Genomic DNA, 20810 nt, shown 5'->3' with positions numbered 1-20810 from the left:
TTTTTGCACATGGAACCAAAGAAAAAAAAAATTAAAAAAAAATAATTGAAAATAAATTAGTTGGTTGATTTTTTAAAAATTAAAAGGAATAGGATCAGGTGGATACCATTTTTACGAGCTTTAATAATGGATATTTTTGTGCAGAAAAAAAAAAATATCCCAGTGGTCGTTATTATTCAATTTTTTTTCTTAAACCTGCTCAAAAAAATAATTAGTGAATAAAAAAATAATAATTTTTTTTTTTTTTAAACCATCGCAATAAAATTTTATTTATCTTCTCATTTATTTTTGTATCATTATTTTATTATATAATTTATATATATTATATTTTATTACTTTTTCCAATTTTTTTTTATATATTCTATTTTTTTAATTTTATACATTAAAAAAAAAAAAAAAAAAAAATATGGGATTTGTTTTATTTTTTTTATTATTTTTATTTAGTTTTTCAAATGGAGCAACTCTTGTAAAACACAATTATAAAAAAGCATACGAATATGGTATATATAGTACAGGTTGTCAAGTTACTATTGGTTTAGTTATTGACGATCAATACGAAATTACCTCGTTCAGTAGTAATATTATCGACTATAACCCTAAAAAAGAATACTATGAAGGAACCCAAAAAGAATTTAATCTTATGTTTTCAATTCCTTATGGAACATACAATCAAATTCCATTTACAGCAACCAATTCTAATGGCCAAACTTCAAATCTTGCAATTCAATTCGATCAAACATTTGAATGTAAAAGTAATTATTATTCTATTTTATATTTTATAAATTATTAAAAAATTTTATTAAAAAATTTAAACACTAAATTAATTATTATAAATAAATAGAGTTTGATCTTTCATCACCAGCACTCGACATTGTATACATAAGTGATTTTTATTTAAATGAACAATCAATGTCTTATGGTTTTTATTTTAGATTTGCAGATACATCTATTACAAATATTGGATATGGTTTAAAATGTACTGTTCCATTTGCAAAACAATGTAGTTTTGGCGTTTATCCAGAATATATCTTTATTGTAGGTATGCCATTAGATCCAACTAAAATGGCACAAAAAATCTATGATGTTACTATTACCGATTTAAATGGTGTTTCAAAGACAATCCAAGTCAAAAATACTCTTTTCAATACCTCATCAAAGCAATCAGTCATAAAATCAATCAGTGTAAACCCACCAAATGGTTCTGAAATTCTTCGTGAAACATCTCAAAGTTTAAAAGTAACTCTTCAAGTTATCTATAGCGAGCTAAATACAGTACAATTACTTAGAAGTGAATCTACTCAATCATTTACAGAAGGTTCTTTAGTTTTAGGTACTCCAGAAGAACAAACCATGATTTTTACCTTTAATATAGGAAATGGAGCAAAAGAAGATTATAGCTATCTTGATATTGCATCACAAGTCACAGTTCCATTTACTTTAAACTTTACCACTAAAAATCCACCATCATCACAATCACCAATTTCTCCAGTATTCACTATTGAACAAAGTACAGAAACAGGAAATCTTGTATTTAAAACTCAGTTCCAAACACCATATCTTAGCAACAACATTTATGCTTCACCACTTTATTATATTGGCCCATTTACAAATTCAACATCACCCATTTATCCATATGGTATCTCAAAAAGCAATTCAAACTCATATTGGAGCTTTAATAGTAATTCATTATTTGTAAATTCAAATTATGGAGGCCAATACTCTGTTGGAATGGATTCCTATGGTTCATATGGTGGAGTTGGTTTAGGTAATTCTATTAGTATTCCAAACTTCCCAGGTCTTATTAAATCAGATCCAGAAGGACCATTCCTTCGTCATTACTCTGTACAACAATTAGAAAACAACAAATTGTTAATAACCTTTAATATTACAGATATTGGTTCTGGCTTACTCAATATCTTTGGTCTTATTCCAAATGTAGCTATTTTTGCTAAACAGGCTATTGTCTCTGGTGATATTAATAACGGTATCTATCAAATTTTAGCTACTACTAGTGATGTTTTAGACAACGAATTGGTTATGATGAATACCGATTATATGGGTAACTTTAATCTATACAATTCTCAATTGGTTTTCTCAGATATGGACTTTGGTGGCATTACAGTTTTAGAAAATCTCAGAACATCAAATATTACCTATTTCAAATTTGATCGTTTACATATCGATACATCATTTGATGATTTAGATCTCACATTAAGTATCAATTTCGATGGTGCTAGCGAAACCTCTGTTATCCCAAGAGTTACTGTCGTTTACTTGGATATGCGTAAAGGTTACACCGATTACTATGGTACATGGAACAAAACTACTCAGATGTTTGATGTTAAACTTAAAGTCCAAGCAAGAGACCGTGGTACCTTCAAATATTACTTATTTATTGCCCCACTTGCAGTATATCCATATGATATTGAAATTTATTTCCCAGATCAAGTAGTCCAATTAACATCAAACTATGTAGATCATTATCCACCAACTATTACAAATCTTAAAGCCACCGACCATCAATTAACTGTTGCACAAGGTAACTCTGTTGAACTTGGTTGGGATATTGAAGTTTATGACTACCCAGTCGGTTTAGATTATGGTGTTATCGAGGTATCTAGCAATTTAGATTATGAACCAAGAGTATTCAACATCAAGCCAAATACCACAATCTCTGGAAGTGATATCAATTCCACATATTCAATTAGATTCAATGTCGAACCATATGTTGATCAAGTTTTCTTTATTTCAAAATGCATATTCTATGATAAAAATGGTTATTTCTCACAATATCCACCTCAACTAAATAGTGGCTTTGATGCTTTTTACAACAGTGAATTTACATCAGAAAGAAATATTCAAGTAACTATTAGCTCACCATCACAACAAAAAGATGTTACTGCTCCACAACTTTTATCTTTCTCATACCCACAATCATTTGATAGTTTTGGTATCAATAGAGTAGCCACTTTTGAATTCTCAATTAAAGATGAAGATTTAGGTTCAGGTATATCTCTTAGACATAATCCATACGTCTATGTTCAATTCTTATATCAAAACCATGTTAGAGTTCAAAGTGTAAAAGTAAGTCAAGATAACGATACCGGTATTTATAATTATCGTGCAGAAATCAACTTTGATTATGGTGCTTTAGCATATGGTGCCATTGTATCAATTCATGGTATTGTAGATAACTCATTAAATATGGCTTCATACTCATCACAAGATCTTAAAGCTTTAGGTTTTGGTGGATCAATGGTTAACTCAGCCTCATCAAAACCACCAGTTATTTTAGAAAACACCGATCTCAACGAAGATGGCGGTAAACTCTTTATTTATGGTAGAGCTTTTACTGATTCACCAGTTGTTTACATGGATAAAGGCAGTGGATTTGAAGTTATAACCCCAACCTTCCAATCAAACCTTGCTCTTACCCTCAATGTACCAAGTGTTAAAGGAATTAGTTTAGTTAAATTCAAGGTTAAATCAGGTTCACAAGAATCCAATATTATTTCAGTTATTCCAATTGTTAACCCAGTTTCACAAGCATCAAATTGTTCATCATTAAGTGACTGCAGTGGTAAAGGTACATGTGTTAGTTCAAAATGTGTTTGTGATCAAGGTTTTTCAGGTCCAGATTGCTCATCAACCAGCTCACTTCTTAATAAACCAAATTCAGATACCCCATCCTTTAGCTCATTTGGTTCAATGATTCTTCTTAATGAACTTATCGAAATTGATGTTTTTGGCCAAACTGTAAATACCTATCCATTTTTAAATAAATTATGGAATGCTACAACCGTAGATTCACAACTCCAATCAGGTAAAAAAGCTTATCAATATATCATTAGTTTAGGTAATACTGGTTCCAATATTAAAGTTGTTGTTGATCTCTTTGATGGCCCAGATACCATTTCATTTGCTGGTTACAATATTCAAATGGATAAAAATACTGTTAAATATACCATCACCTTAGATTCATACCCATTTGCTAGCATATTAAACAGCCTTCAATTAAATGTCAATGCTTCAATCGATATTGCAGATTCAAAATGTAAATTAAATAGTATTAAATTAAATGAAGACAATTGTGTAGAATGGATTAAATTACGTTCAGATGATCAATCAATCTTTGGTAAATTCATCCAACATGCTCTCGTTGATTATCGTTCAATTAATATTCAAAACAAATTAGTTGTCGAACCAACTATAGAAAATCAACATGCTGTTATTGGTATTCAAATCCCATATTATTATAAAAATGCAGTATTAGATCCAGATTTCTCTGTGCTTATCGATGTTGACGATTTATCCAAAAATAAAGGGTCATCTTGTTATGATGAAGTTGAATCCGAAAATAATGGTGGTGGTGGTAGTGGTCTTTCCAAGTCTAAAATTATAACCATCTCTGTTATTTGTGGTGTCGTTGGTGCTGCAATTATTATTGCCTCTGTTATTTTAGTTAAGAAAAATATGAAATTACTAAAATTCAAAAAATCAATTTCAAATATCAATAATTAAAATAAAAAATAATAAATAAATATTATAAATTTTAGTTTTTTAAATAATTAAAAAATAAAAAAATTTATCATTTTGATCAAAAAAAAAAAAAAATCAAATTTAATTTATACTAAAAAAAAAAATATTATTTATCTATGCTTCAAAATAAAAATAAATGAATGAATAAAGGAATTTTTTAATATTAAAATATTTATTTATTTTTTTATTTTTTTTTTTCTATTATTATTTTTTTTTATATTACTATTTTATTTTATTTTTTTATATATGAATACAATTTCATTATCATTTAATGAACTTCCAAGTTCATACTTTATTTTATTTAAAATGAATTATAATAAATGATATATTTAAAAGGAGATGTGTTTAATTTATAAAAAAAAAATTTAAAAAAAAAACCCCACTTTAATATAAATTTATATAATTAAAATTAAAAAAATAAATTTAATTAAAAAAATACAAAATTAATTTTTTTTAATTTTTTATTTTTTATTTTTTTTTTATTGGGTGTCTTGAAAGATGATTACATAAAGAAAATAATTTTATAAATTTTATTATTATTATACACATTCAAATAAATTCAAGTGGATTGGATTATTAAAAAATATTAAGATTTATTGTATAGTGATTATTAGGTAAGTATCTTATTGGATAATTAAAACATATCAAGTATTGTATAATATTCAAGAAGATCAAATTTTATTGATCATTAAAAATTATCAAGTATTTTGTAACATTTAAATATATCAAATATTATTGATTATTAAAAATTATCAAGGATTATTAAGAATATAAAAATATCAACTATTGTGTATCATTTAAATATATAAAGGATTATTAAATATTAAAAATATAAAGGATCATTTGGCATTTAAAAATATCAAGGATTATTTGGCATTAAATATGAAGGATTTTTTAGCATTTAATAATTAAAATTCAACTATAATTTTTTTATTTATTTTGTTACAACATTCAAAATATATCAAAAATTATGGATCATTAATATCAAGTATTATATATTATTAAAAAAATCAAGGATTATTTAGGATTAAAAATATCAAGTATTATATCATTCAAAAACATCAAATATTATTTGCATTTAAATATCAAGGATTATTTATCATTAAATATATTATGGATTATTTAGCATTTAAACATATAAAGTATTATTTATCATTAAAAAATTTCAAGAATTATATCATTCAAAAACATTAAATATAATTTAGCATTTAAATTATCAAGGACTATTTAACACTTAAACATATCAAGAATTATTGAGAATTAAAAATTTCAAATATTATGTAGCATTCAAAATTTCAAGTTCTGTGGATCATATAATCAAATCTCAATATTTATTTTGATTACATAGATACTGAGTTTTATCTATGTTTTTGAAATTCACCTAATTTTCAATATGGTGGTTAATTATGTATTCTACGTGGTGGGATACATAATTAACCATTTGGCTCTAATATACTAACCTCCCCGTGGTAGAGCTGGAAACACTCTTTACAAAGAGTGGCTAATAGTATAAAAAATAAATAAAATAAATAAAATAATGGTATTAATATCATTTTATTATCTTTAAAAATTAAATAAAAAATCTTTAAATTTAAAAAAAAAATTTCTTTATTTTTTGGGCATTATTTTTTTTTTGAAAGTACAATTACACTTATTTTATTCATTTAATTTATTTAATTTATTTTTAATTTTTTTTTTTTTTTTCATGATAACTCTAGGTATTGTTTTATTATTGATTTTATATTATTGTATTTATGTTATTATTTGTTGAAATATTATAATTATTATTCTTATTATTCAATCATTGTTATTATTTTTAAATTATTGCTCAAAAAAATTGTTGTAAATAGTGATGATTTTATAGTTTCAATTTGATCATGTTGAAAAATTAACGGTAAACATTCAGTGGTTTTAATGACCTGATTTAAATTTTAAGATTTCTAAAACAATTAATGAAAATAATAATTTTAATATTTTTAAATGCCAACTGTTCAATTTAAAAAAAAAAATTTTATCTTTTGTGGTCAATAGTTTCAATTGTATTTTTCATAAAACATTTTTTGTATAATAACCATCACTTTAAATCATCCTATTTGTTTAAAAATATGATGGGTGATATAATACCAACTAAAAAAAGGATGAATCCCGTTCTTGAATACAAAAAGATCTTCCTCTTGATTTTCTCGCTATCTTAATTGTCTTCAATATCATCTAGTGGAAAGTAAAATTCTTTTTTATCCAGATTTATAAGTGATACTTCAAATTCATCAAATAAAATTTCTTTTCCATTATACAATTCTTTAACTATTAGTGGATAGCTGTCAAAACTTTAATTTGGTATAGATTAATAAAATTTTTATTGCAGTCTTTTGGTCTTTTTCTTCCAAATTCTATTAAAAAATTTTGTAATGCAAAAAAAAATCAAAATCAAAATATTATATTTAAAAAAGATTAACATTATGTTCATCAGAAAATTTTTTATATTTTTTATTGAGATATTTATGGTTAAATATAAATTTTTAATAAAATTTAAAAAAAAAATAAAAAAACAACTTTTTTCAAATTTTTTTTTTTAAAAAAAAAAAAAAGGATTAATCCCTTCGAAATACTTAAAAAAAATGAGGTTTGTTTTATTTTTCTTTTTCTTTTTATTTAGTTTATTATTTTTTTTTAGTTTTTCAAATGGAGCAACTCTTGTAAAACACAATTATAAAAAAGCATACGAATATGGTATATATAGTACAGGTTGTCAAGTTACTATTGGTTTAGTTATTGACGATAAATACGAAATTACCTCGTTCAGTAGTAATATTATCGACTATAACCCTAAAAAAGTATACTATGAAGGAACCCAAAAAGAATTTAATCTTATGTTTTCAATTCCTTATGGAACATACAATCAAATTCCATTTACAGCAACCAATTCTAATGGCCAAACTTCAAATCTTGCAATTCAATTCGATCAGGAAGATTTCCCTAATCAAATATTTGAATGTAAAAGTAATTATTCTTCTATTTTATATTTTATAAATTATTTAAACTATTAAAAAATTTTATTAAAAATTTTAAACACTAAATTAATTATTATAAATAAATAGAATTTGATCTTTCATCACCAGCACTCGACATTGTATATATAAGTGATTTTTATTTAAATGAACAATCAATGTCTTATGGTTTTTATTTTAAATTTGCAGATACATCTATTACAAATGTTGGATATGGTTTAAAATGTACTGTTCCATTTGCAAAACAATGTAGTTTTGGCGTTTATCCAGAATATATCTTTATTGTAGGTACACCATTAGATCCAACTAAAATGGCACAAAAAATCTATGATGTTACTATTACCGATTTAAATGGTGTTTCAAAGACAATCCAAGTCAAAAATACTCTTTTCAATACCTCACCAAAGCAATCAGTCATAAAATCAATCAGTGTAAACCCACCGAATGGTTCTGAAATTCTTCGTGAAACATCTCAAAGTTTAAAAGTAACTCTTCAAGTTATCTATAGCGAATTAAATACAACACAATTACTTAAAAGTGAATCTACTCAATCATTTACAGAAGGTTCTTTAGTTTTAGGTACTCCAGAAGAACAAACCATGATTTTTACCTTTAATATAGGAAATGGAGCAAAAGAAAATTATAGCTATCTTGATATTGCATCACAAGTCACAGTTCCATTTACTTTAAACTTTACCACTAAAAATCCACCATCATCACATTCACCAATTTCTCCAGTATTCACCATTGAACAAAGTACAGAAACAGGAAATCTTGTATTTAAAACTCAGTTCCAAACACCATATCTTAGCAACAACATTTATGCTTCACCACTTTATTTTATTGGCCCATTTACAAATTCAACATCACCCATTTATCCATATGGTATCTCAAAAAGCAATTCAAACTCATATTGGAGCTTTAATAGTAATTCATTATTTGTAAATTCAAATTATGGGGGCCAATACTCTGTTGGAATGGATTCCTATGGTTCATATGGTGGAGTTGGTTTAGGTAATTCTATTAGTATTCCAAACTTCCCAGGTCTTATTAAATCAGATCCAGAAGGACCATTCCTTCGTCATTACTCTGTACAACAATTAGAAAACAACAAATTGTTAATAACCTTTAATATTACCGATATTGGTTCTGGCTTACTCAATATCTTTGGACTTATTCCAAATGTAGCTATTTTTGCTAAACAGGCTATTGTCTCTGGTGATATTAATAACGGTATCTATCAAATTTTAGCTACTTCTAGTGATGTTTTAAACAACGAATTGGTTATGATGAATACCGATTATATGGGTAACTTTAATCTATACAATTCTCAATTGGTTTTCTCAGATATGGACTTTGGTGGCATTACAGTTTTAGAAAATCTCAGAACATCAAATATTACCTATTTCAAATTTGATCGTTTACATATCGATACATCATTTGATGATTTAGATCTCACATTAAGTATCAATTTCGATGGTGCTAGCGAAACCTCTGTTATTCCAAGAGTTACTGTCGTTTACTTGGATATGCGTAAAGGTTACACCGATTACCTTGGTACATGGAACAAAACTACTCAGATGTTTGATGTTAAACTTAAAGCCCAAGCAAGAGACCGTGGTACCTTCAAATATTACTTATTTATTGCTCCACTTACAGTATATCCATATGATATTGAAATTTATTTCCCAGATCAAGTAGTCAAATTAACATCAAACTATGTAGATCATTATCCACCAACTATTACAAGTCTTAAAGCCACCGATTATCAATTAACTGTTGCACAAGGTAACTCTGTTGAACTTGGTTGGGATATTGAAATTTATGACTACCCAGTCGGTTTAGATTATGGAGTTATTGAGGTTTCTAGCAATTTAGATTATGAACCAAGAGTATTCAACATCAAACCAAATACCACAATCTTTGGAAGTGATATCAATCCCACATATTCAATTAGATTCAATGTCGAAGCATATGTTGATCAAGTATTCTTTATTTCAAAATGCATATTCTATGATAAAAATGGTTATTTCTCACAATATCCACCTCAACTAAATAGTGGCTTTGATGCTTTTTACAACAGTAAATTTACATTAGAAAGAAATATTCAAGTAAATATTAGCTCACCATCACAACAAAAAGATGTTACTGCTCCACAACTTTTATCTTTCTCATACCCACAATCATTTGATAGTTTTGGTATCAATAGAGTAGCCACTTTTGAATTCTCAATTAAAGATGAAGATTTAGGTTCAGGTATATCTCTTAGACATAATCCATACGTCTATGTTCAATTCTTATATCAAAACCATGTTAGAGTTCAAAGTGTAAAAGTAAGTCAAGATAACAATACTGGTATTTATAATTATCGTGCAGAAATCAACTTTGATTATGGTGCTTTAGCATATGGTGCCATTGTATCAATTCATGGTATTGTAGATAACTCATTAAATATGGCTTCATACTCATCACAAGATCTTAAAGTTTTAGGTTTTGGTCGACCAATGGTTAACTCAGCCTCATCAAAACCACCAGTTATTTTAGAAAACACCGATCTCAAAGAGGATGGTGGTAAACTCTTTATTTATGGTAGAGCTTTTACTGATTCACCAGTTGTTTACATGGATAAAGGAAGTAGATTTGAAGTTATAACACCAACCTTCCAATCAAACCTTGCTCTTACCCTCAATGTACCAAGTGTTAAAGGAATTAGTTTAGTTAAATTCAAGGTTAGATCTGGTTCACAAGAGTCCAATATTATTTCAGTTATTCCAATTGTTAACCCAGTTTCACAAGCATCAAATTGTTCATCATTAAGTGACTGCAGTGGTAAAGGTACATGTGTTAGTTCAAAATGTGTTTGTGATCAAGGTTTTTCAGGTCCAGATTGCTCATCAACCAGCTTACCTCTTAATAAACCAAATTCAGATACCCCATCCTTTAGCTCATTTGGTTCAATGATTCTTCTTAATGAACTTATCTAAATTGATGTTTTTAATCAAACTGTAAATACCTATCCATTTTTAAATAAATTATGGAATGCTACAACCGTAGATTCACAACTCCAATCAGGTAAAAAAGCTTATCAATATATCATTGGTTTAGGTAATACTGGTTCAAAAATTAAAGTTGTTGTTGATCTCTTTGATGGCCCAGATACCATTTCATTTGCTGGTTACAATATTCAAATGGATAAAAATACTGTTAAATATACCATCACCTTAGATTCATACCCATTTGCTAGCATATTAAACAGCCTTCAATTAAATGTCAATGCTTCAATCGATATTGCAGATTCAAAATGTAAATTAAATAGTATTAAATTAAACGAAGACAATTGTGTAGAATGGATTAAATTACGTTCAGATGACAAATCAATTTTTGGTAAATTCATCCAACATGCTCTCGTTGATTATCGTTCAATTAATATTCAAAACAAATTAGTTGTCGAACCAACTATAGAAAATCAACATGCTGTTATTGGTATTCAAATCCCATATTATTATAAAAATGCAGTATTAGATCCAGATTTCTCTGTACTCATCGATGTTGATGATTTATCCAAAAATAAAGGGTCATCTTGTTATGATGAAGTTGAATCCAAAAATAATGGTGGTGGTGGTAGTGGTCTTTCCAAGTCTAAAATTATAACCATCTCTGTTATTTGTGGTGTCGTTGGTGCTGCAATTATTATTGCCTCTGTTATTTTAGTTAAGAAAAATTTATTAAGACTCAAAATCATTTTCAAATATTAATTTAAATAAAAAAATAATAAATAAATATTATAAATTTTAGTTTTTTTAAATAATTAAAAAAATAAAAAAATTTATCATTTAGATTATCAAAAAAAAAATCAAATTTAATTTATACTAAAAAAAAATTATATTTATAACAATACTTTAAAATAAAAAAAATTTAAAAAAAAAAAAACTTTTTTTTAATAGTTTTTAAAAAAAAAAAATTTTTATTTTTGAATTTTATTTTAAAAACATTAATAAAAATAAGTATTTTATTTTAATAATTATATTGTGAAAATGGGAGGTGAGAAAAAACACTTTCCGTTTGTTTTAGGTTACAAATTAAAAGATAGCCATCTTTTGGATGTTGTTATAAAAATAAAAAAAATGGTGTTTTTTTGGGGAGGGTTATATCAAAAAATTATTTTAAAATAATTTTTTTATTTTTTTGTTTTTTTATTTTTGTTTTTTTTTTAATTTTTTTTTTTTTTGAAAACTAAAAATATACTTATAACCCTAATTTAAGATTCAATAAATTCTTTATAAAATCATTTTATATATATAACCACACATGTTTATTTTTATATTTTCAATATTTTAATTTTTTTTTTTTTTACACTTTACTAACAGTTTCAAGCTCGCCATCAGATTTGGTTTGCATTTTATATATTTTATTTGTTTTTTAAAAATTAAAGATTTTTAGGATAATAAAATAAAGATCATTTTTGATTGTATTGTGGTTATAGAAAAACAGGTGTTTCAGGTTATATTTTAATTATTATTAGGTTTAACACTTATTTATAATTTTTATTTTTTTTATTTTTTTTATTTTTTTTTTTTTTATTTCTAATCGATTTTATTTTTTTATTTATAGTTTCATTTCATTTGCTCATTCATTCATTCATTCATATTTCATTATTAAAACATTATTTATTTATTTATTTATATTTATTTATTTATTAAACTTTAGTTTTTCAATTATTCAATTTTCTAGTTTATTTATTTTTTTAAAATTGTACTTTTAATTTATTAAATAGATATAAATAATTATATATTAGTTTATTATTTATATATACATATACATATACATATAGAGTTAAATATTTAATTGATTTAAATATTTATAAATACTAAATATGGTTAAAGAGTATTCAACCCAACTAAAAACCTTATTAAAAAAAAATTATTTATTAAAAAAGAAGTCAAAATGTGGGATTATTTGTGAGATAATATTTCCTATTGTTATCGTTGGTGTTATATTTGCTATATTAGGTATGTTTAATCACATTTTATAATTATCATTTTATTTATTTTTTTTAAATATTAATTTTTTTATTTTTTTATTTTTTTTTTAATATTTTTAATTTTTTTCATTTAAATTTTTATTAATAATACCAAAGGCTTGGTTACTGCATTTAAACCAAACTATGACCCGTATGACGCAACAGGGGTATTATCAAATAGAGTTAGTAATCAAAGTGTATTATTATATGGCTCGGCAGAGGGATCGTTAACTGCTGAACAAGAGGGTGTTATTAATGCTTTGAAGGAGCAAGTTCAAACTGATAGACAATTGACTTCAGATGTTGTAGATACATTTTTTTTAGAAATTAATAATAAAGATGACATGGAGGTTTATTTTGCAAATAATTCAAAAACAATTTATGGTGCTGTATGGTTCAACACAAGTGCAACACCAGGTGGAACTGTACCATTTCAATATAATATAAGATTAGACAGTGAAGATGTCAATGACAATGAAGAAATCACAGATAAAAGTGGGGATTCAGAAGTTTACTTTAAAGAAAATTGGGCTAGTATACAAGTATGTATTAATAATATTCCTTAATTTTATAAACACATATCCTTTGATTATTATTTATACTAACCATATGTTTCATAAAGGTTGCTGTAGATCAAGCTATTTATAATTATTATGGTTTAAAAAAAACCTTAAAGGTTAGTGGCCAACGTTATCCAGATCCATATGTTGAAGGTTGGCAAAAATGGATAGATGGTAGAAATTCAATTTTAAAAGATGCAGGTTCTGTTTTTGTTACTGCTGCATTCTTTATTTTTGGTTTCCGTCTTATTACCGATCTAGTTATTGAAAAAGAGACAAAGATTCGTGAGGGTATGAAGATGATGGGTCTTAATGATATGGCCTATTTTAGCAGTTGGATGATAACAATTTTGGTTACATCGTTACCAGTTGCCATTATTATTGTCATCATTTTCAAAGCATCCAATGTTATTTATACAACATCCTTTGCCATTGTGTTCTTTACCTTTATCATTTACCTCTTAACTCTTTTATCATTGTCTTTTATCTTCGCGATCTTTTTCGATAAATCAAAGTTTAGTGGTTTGGTATCCATCATTATCGTAGTTGTTATTAACATCTTTGGTATTTTTGTTGCAAAGGGTAATTTCAACACTTCAATCAAGTTATTTTTATCACTTTTTTCACCAATTGCTTTTGCATGTTCCTTCTATACATCAGTAGTTAGAGATATTCCAGCAGATGTTTTAACTGTTAATTGGGACTATATTGTATCAGAAAAGTATGTATTATTTTTTAAAATTAATAGTTATTAAATTAATTGAATAGTATACTAATTTTTTTCTTTAATTAGGGATATCATTGGAATGTTAATATTAGATTTATTTTTATATTTATTTTTAATTTGGTATTTACAAGAAGTTGTACCAACCGAATATGGTACTAAAAGACCATGGTATTTTATTTTCACTGTTTCATATTGGAGAGGTATTGGTAAAAAATCAGGAAATGGATTTGGAGATGATATCGAATCATCCTTAGTATCAAGCAACGAAGATGTTGAAATGGTTCCAGCCGATCTTAAAACTAAAAATACAGTTTCTTTAAAGAGTTTAAGAAAAGAATTCCATACTGGTGATGGTTTACGTGTTGCAGTAAATGATTTATGTTTAGATATGTACGAGAATCAAATTCATGCATTTTTGGGTCCAAATGGTAGTGGTAAATCAACAACCATTGGTATGTTAACTGGTTTAATTACACCAACAGCTGGTACTGCCTATATTCAAGGTAATGATATTACAACAAGTATGAGTAAAGTTAGAAGAACATTAGGTAATTATCAATATTATTATATTATAAAAAAAATTAATTTATTAACAAAATTTTTTTTTAGGCGTTTGTTTACAACAAGATATTATTTGGTCTCAATTATCAGTTTTAGAACATTTAAAGATTTATGCATCATTAAAAGGTGTTAGTTCAAATAATATCGAAAGAGAGGCAGAAAAAATGGCTATAGAAGTTGATTTAGGTGAAAAACTCCATACTCCAGCTGGTTCTTTATCTGGTGGTCAAAAGAGAAAATTATGTTTGGGTATTGCTTTCATTGGTCGTAGTGAAGTCGTATTCCTTGATGAATGTACATCAGGTAAGTTATACGTCATAGAAAATTATAATCTTTTCACTGAATATTTATTAATACTTTTTTCTTTAATGATTTTAGGTATGGATCCATTAAGTCGTCGTGGTGTTTGGGACTTTTTATTAAAATATAAAAAAGGAAGAACTATTATTTTAACAACACATTTTATGGATGAAGCTGATTTCTTAGGTGATAGAATTGCAATTATTTCATTTGGTAAATTACGTTGCGATGGCTCAAGTTTATACTTGAAGAATAAATTTGGTTGTGGTAAATATTTATATTATCAATTATTTTATAAAATTATTAAATTTTAAAGATTTACTAATATATATATTTAATTATTTAAAGGTTATTTATTAACTTGTAGTAAGAATATTTCAACATTAGACGATTTTAACACTGATCAAGTTACTCAATTTGTTCAAAGTTATATTCCAGAAGCCAATATTTTATCAAATGCAGGTACAGAACTTAGTTATCGTCTTCCAACATCTTCATTACCCAAATTTGGTCAATTCTTTAAAGATTTTGATAATGAAATAGATAATGGTTCATTCGGTATTAGTACTTATGGTATTTCAGTTACAACAATGGAGGAAGTTTTCTTAAAAATCGGTCAAGAATCTAGTGGTGGAAATGGCTCAAATATTTATAAGAATGAAACTCAAGAATCTGAAATGTTAAAAGCTAGAATTGCAACATCATCAAATGGTGTTACTACAGGTCAACAATTGAAAGGTCTCTTAATTAAACGTATCCGTACCTCAATCAAAGATTTGAAATCGTTCTTTTTAACAATCGTTATCCCATTGGCTTGTATCATTGGCTCCATTATTATTTTTAGTGTTATGGATGATGCTCAAGTATTTTACAATGATGTTCTTACACCATTAACAATGTCATTATCACAATATGGACCAAACAATGTTGTTCCAGTTCAAGATGTTAGCCAAGTGGATTTCGATACTCTTAGTTCAAGTAGTTTCTTTAGTCAATTCAAATATATTAACCAATCAGTTGACTTTGAAGACTATTTAGTCCATAATTATTTAGATAGTACTGGTGCCATTAATGTTACCACCCAATTAGCTCAAGATGATGTTGTAGCATACAATGCATTTTATAACAAGAAAGCTCTTCATTCAGCACCAATTCATATTAATTTAATTGATAGTGCATTATTAAAGGAATTTAACAATATCGAAATTCAAGTAACAAGTATGCCATTCAAGCATGTTTTAAGTTTCTTTGATCTCTCTGCTGAAGGTTTAAATATTTCAAGTATTTTATATTTCAACATTATTATGATGGCAGGTTTAGCTCTTATGGTCGCCTCATTTGCTGGTAATATTGCCCAAGAACGTACCAACCGTATTAAAAGATTATTATATATCTCTGGTTGTAAGAAATATGTTTATTGGTTATCAAATCTTATCTGGGATTATATTTTCGCATTCGTTGTAGTCCTTATTACTGCCATAGTATTAGCAATTATTAAAGAAGAGTTTAGACAACAATTTGGCCTCTTTTTCTTAGGTATTATTTTATATTGTGTTTCAACTATTCCATTGGCTTATCTCTTATCATACCGTTTCACCACTCATGGTAAAGCTACAGGTGCCATTGCTGCAATCGTCTTTGCAATGGGCATCGTTTTCTTAATTATTTCACTCAATATCCGTATTCAAGTACTTGTTGAAAACGAAGATTTGGATAAGAGCAAAACTTTCCAAACTGTTGGGGACGCTATCGATGTTATTTTCTCTATTTTATCGCCACTCTTTGCTTACTCAAAGATTCTCTTATTGGTTTCCAAATTCCCAATTATGCGTGTTGGTCAATATAAGGTTGATAATTATTGGGCAATTCATTATGGTGGTACACCAATTATTATTTTATTTGTTCATTGTATAGTATGGATTACATGGATTATGTTATTAGACTATACACCAGAAATTAGAGGTTACTTTAAGAATCCAAAAGATATTAGCTCACCACAACCACCAACCGATGAAGACTCTGATGTTCATGATGAAAGAACAAGAATTCATAGTGTAGAAGAAGTTGTCAAAGTAGATTCATTACATAAACTCTTTAAAGGTAAAGGAAAGAATCAAGATAAAATTGCAGTTCATAATACATGTTTGGGTATTCCACGTGGTCAAACCTTTGGTTTATTGGGTCTAAATGGTGCCGGTAAAACAACTACTCTTTCAATGCTTTGTGGTGATATTATGCCAACCTCTGGTCAAGTAACAATTAATGGTTTTGATTTAGTAAGTGAAAGATCACAAGCCCTTAAAAACATTTCAATGTGTCCACAATTTGATGCTTTAGTAGGTTTATTATCAGCCCGTGAACAACTTTACCTCTATTGTAGAATCAAAGGTATTGAAGAAAGTAAAATTAAAGATGTAGTTGAGGCATTTATTAGTATGATGGATATGGGTCGTATTGCAAATAGTAACTGTGGTGGTTATTCTGGTGGTAATAAGAGAAAATTATCATTATCAATTGCCATGTTGGGTGATCCACAAGTAGTTTATTTGGATGAAGCAAGGTAATTATAAAATAATTTATAAATTTTTTATAAATTTTTTATTTTAAATAATATCTCTAACTTTTTTATTTATTTTTATTTAGTACTGGTTGTGATGCAGTAGTACGTCGTTATATTTGGAATGTTGTTACTGAATTAAGCAAAGGCCGTTCAATTATTATTACAACTCATTCAATGGAAGAGTGTCAAGGTAAATATTTTTTATTTAATTTTTTTATTTTAAATTTTTTATTTTTTATACTAACACCAATAAAATTTTAAAGCTCTTTGTTCTAGAATTACAATTATGAAGGATGGTAAATTCACATGTTTAGGTTCTATTCAACATGTAAAGAATAAGTTTGGTGCAGGTTATTCATTTGATGTTAAATTTAAGAGAGAGTCATTCGATAATGGTGTTCAAAGAGTTTTACAAAGCTTCCCACATGCTAAACTTTTAGATCAACACGACTTAATTGCATCATTCGAAGTATCAAATGATTCATCCAATCCAGTTAAAGTTTCTCAATTATTTAATATTCTCCAACACGATTTAGGTTCAATCTTAGATGACTATTCTGTTTCACAAACCTCTTTAGAACAAGTATTCTTAAAACTTACCGGAGCTGGTTACACTGACCGTCTCAATAATCTTGATCAAATTCGTCACGACTAAAAAGAGCCCATATATAGTATATTTACAACTCTTTTTATTTTCAAAAATAATAAAAAAAATTAAAAAAAATTAAAAAAAAAAAAATTAAAAAATACATTTATTTATAATTTCAAATATATTATAATATTTTTCAATTGTTTTTCTTTAAAACTTTTTTTAAATAATTTATTTAAATTTTAAATTTTTTTAATTTTTTTTGAATTTATTAAAGCAACATTGTTTAAAATTCAAATTAAAATTTTTTTAAAAATAATTTTCAATAGTGAGAGGAATATACAGCCAAAGAAAAAAAAAGAAAAAGATAGTAAAGATAATAATAAAACTTTTACATTAATAACTACAAAATTTATATTAATAATATAACGAATAAAATGATTTGTGTATCAAATGATGCTTTTGGGTTTTTTGAATATATTAATAACAATATTAAAAACTTAGATAACAATTTAAATGTTGAAAATTTATATAAATCATTTTCTCACCCCTCCCTCTCATCTACATATCAACAGTACCCCAACTATATACCATATAATGAAGCAATTCAAGTATTCAAATTATTTGACAATTTGAAAGACAATCAAGTAGCTCGAGTTTATATAGTAATACAATTCTTTAAATATTATTTAAATAAGAAAGATAGAAATGAAAAAGAAATACACAAATTTATATCTAAAGTTATTTTAGATAAATCAACTATGGTTAATGAATGCTACAAATATTTAAAGACTATATCAAATCGTAACTGTAATATAAATAATATATTTTTTATTCTAGATAAAATTTTCAAAGATAAAAGTAGATTAGAAGAGCTCAGACTAACATCATCAACAGAAGACTTATCAGAATCAAAATCAAAATTTCAAAATAAATCATTTATAAAGAATTTAGAACTATTATTAGATTTAAAATCAATACAAACAAATAACACTCAAGTTTTTATTCAATATTTTCAAAAGTTTATAGATTCTCACCCTCCTACCTCAATTTCCCAACTCTATTTCTATAATTTGCTTTATGACACATTATCCAAAATGGAAGATCCTAATTTAACAAACTTAATAACCACATTACAATCATATAAACCAATAATAAAAGGATTATTTATAAACAATAAAAGACCTTACAACGAAATAACAATAGAGGAACCTTTAAAATCAAAAAAGAAATTAAAACCAAATGTAACAACATCAGCAAATAATGATCGAAAAGAAATTTATTTATACAATTTGCTAATACAAAAAATCATCGGCTACATTTTATACACCAACAAATTCCTTAAATGGAAGATAGAGTACCAACCGATCGATCCAAAACCAAAAGAGAAAATAGTTTCAAGTGTTGATAAAAGGAGGGAAATTTTCTTATCAACCAGCCTAGCAATAATGTCATTAGCCTCTGTTTCAAAGAGATTCCATTATAATTTGGGGAGAGTATTAGAAGATATAGATTGGAGCACCTATAAGTATGATAAATTTTTAACTGGTCAAATTTCTTTTGGTAAACCATTCAGCTTATTTCAAAAACCATTTACAAATATTCGATATGATACACTTATTAGAACTACCCCGTATGAATTTATTGACTATGCATTTGCTCAAGTTGAAAATTTAATTATAGTTGGTGATGCTATAAATGTGAAAGAAGGTTGTTCAAATAACGATTATAACATATATGATATTGGATATACAACTTTTCCCCCAACGTACTCATTCCCTTTTTTAACAAAACTTACAGTTCTTGGTAGAGCAACCAAATGCCAATCATATAAAGTTGAAACTGGTGGGTTATATTTAATAAAATATATTTTATCAAATACTGGTTGCAAAATAGAAGAATTTACAATTATAAACCAACAATCACTGTATTTACCAGACGAATTCGATACAAGTATAATCAATAATCTTTTAGAATACCACTCATCAACATTGAAAACTGTAAGATTAAAGTATAGTTGCAAAGCACCCCAAAAACACAGCTTTGTTTCAAAAATGATTGAATTACTCGAACCATTCAAAACTATTCATATTGAATTATACCAAGGAAAATATAAATATAAAAACCCATTTATATTTCAGAGATTAACTTTTGATAGAGCAGAAATTAAATTAAGACCTAGTAATAAAAAAAATAATAATAATAATAATGATAATAATAAAAAAATAAAAAATAATAATAATAATAATATTAATAATAATAATATTCAATATGACAGCATTCAAAAAAATAAAATATTTATTGATTATAGTAATACTAATGTTTCTGGTATAAGTACATCAATTAATCATTTTTTTAATAATTTTATTCCTTTTGAAATAAAGAAAAACCTTAATAATAGAATAATAGAATAATAGAAAATTTATTAGAAAAAAAAAATTTATAAAATATTAAAATAAAAAAATAAAAAAAATATTATATAGATTAAAAATATTAATATTTTAGTTTATTTGTTATTGGATTTGGTAATAAAAAAATATAAAAATATCTATTTATCATGATATTGAAGTAGTGTTATAATAATAATAATTAGGATATATGAAAATTTCTGACAAAAATAAATTATGAAAAATAAAAAAAAAGTTTATATTTGGTTTTTATAATTCTTCTAATTTTGTTGCGTCAAACTACATTTGGTATTCTCTGATAGATCAGACAATCTTACTTGTTTCCCATGCAACATACCAACATTTGAAAACCTTAAAACTGATTCTTTGGTAAAATTGTCCAATGGTCTATTTTCAAAGAAACCGTAATAGGCTATTAATTTTGGATAATATGATGGGATTATCATACCCCTTTACCACAAAACAAATATATTTACTGTTTTTTTTAATTATTATTAAATTTAAAAAAATTTGTAAGATATTTATAAAAAAAAAATTT

At 26.0% G+C, this 20810-nt stretch overlaps 5 protein-coding genes across 5 annotated transcripts; all 5 read left to right on the top strand.

The window, feature by feature from the left end:
• Positions 1–406: 406 nt before the first annotated feature.
• On the top strand, positions 407–4521 carry DICPUDRAFT_149521 (uncharacterized protein; the record flags this gene model as incomplete). The annotated part of the gene is made up of 2 exons (XM_003285585.1): positions 407–752; positions 842–4521. 2 exons carry the CDS (start codon positions 407–409, stop codon positions 4519–4521), a joined length of 4026 nt encoding a protein of 1341 aa, XP_003285633.1.
• A 2636-nt stretch (positions 4522–7157) lies between these two features.
• DICPUDRAFT_76554 (uncharacterized protein) lies at positions 7158–10531 on the top strand (the record flags this gene model as incomplete). Its single annotated transcript, XM_003285584.1, has 3 exons — positions 7158–7162; positions 7214–7539; positions 7638–10531. The coding sequence occupies 3 exons, from the start codon at positions 7158–7160 to the stop codon at positions 10529–10531; spliced, it is 3225 nt and encodes a 1074-aa protein (XP_003285632.1).
• Positions 10532–10735: 204 nt separating this feature from the next.
• DICPUDRAFT_21687 (uncharacterized protein) lies at positions 10736–11128 on the top strand (the record flags this gene model as incomplete). The annotated part of the gene is made up of 1 exon (XM_003285583.1): positions 10736–11128. A coding segment is annotated over one exon (393 nt), but the record flags the coding sequence as incomplete, so codon positions are not given.
• A 1292-nt stretch (positions 11129–12420) lies between these two features.
• ABCA5 (uncharacterized protein) lies at positions 12421–17930 on the top strand (the record flags this gene model as incomplete). Its single annotated transcript, XM_003285582.1, has 9 exons — positions 12421–12556; positions 12685–13109; positions 13190–13848; positions 13921–14402; positions 14464–14718; positions 14794–14982; positions 15064–17275; positions 17359–17465; positions 17539–17930. 9 exons carry the CDS (start codon positions 12421–12423, stop codon positions 17928–17930), a joined length of 4857 nt encoding a protein of 1618 aa, XP_003285630.1.
• A 371-nt stretch (positions 17931–18301) lies between these two features.
• DICPUDRAFT_149516 (uncharacterized protein) lies at positions 18302–20278 on the top strand (the record flags this gene model as incomplete). The annotated part of the gene is made up of 1 exon (XM_003285581.1): positions 18302–20278. One exon carries the CDS (start codon positions 18302–18304, stop codon positions 20276–20278), a length of 1977 nt encoding a protein of 658 aa, XP_003285629.1.
• Positions 20279–20810: the final 532 nt, after the last annotated feature.

Source organism: Dictyostelium purpureum (genome assembly GCF_000190715.1).
Source record: "Dictyostelium purpureum unplaced genomic scaffold DICPUscaffold_49, whole genome shotgun sequence".
Classification (NCBI taxonomy): Eukaryota; Evosea; class Eumycetozoa; order Dictyosteliales; family Dictyosteliaceae; genus Dictyostelium; species Dictyostelium purpureum.
Note: the sequence above shows the minus strand (reverse complement) of the source record. Positions and strands in the feature narration are given on the sequence as shown.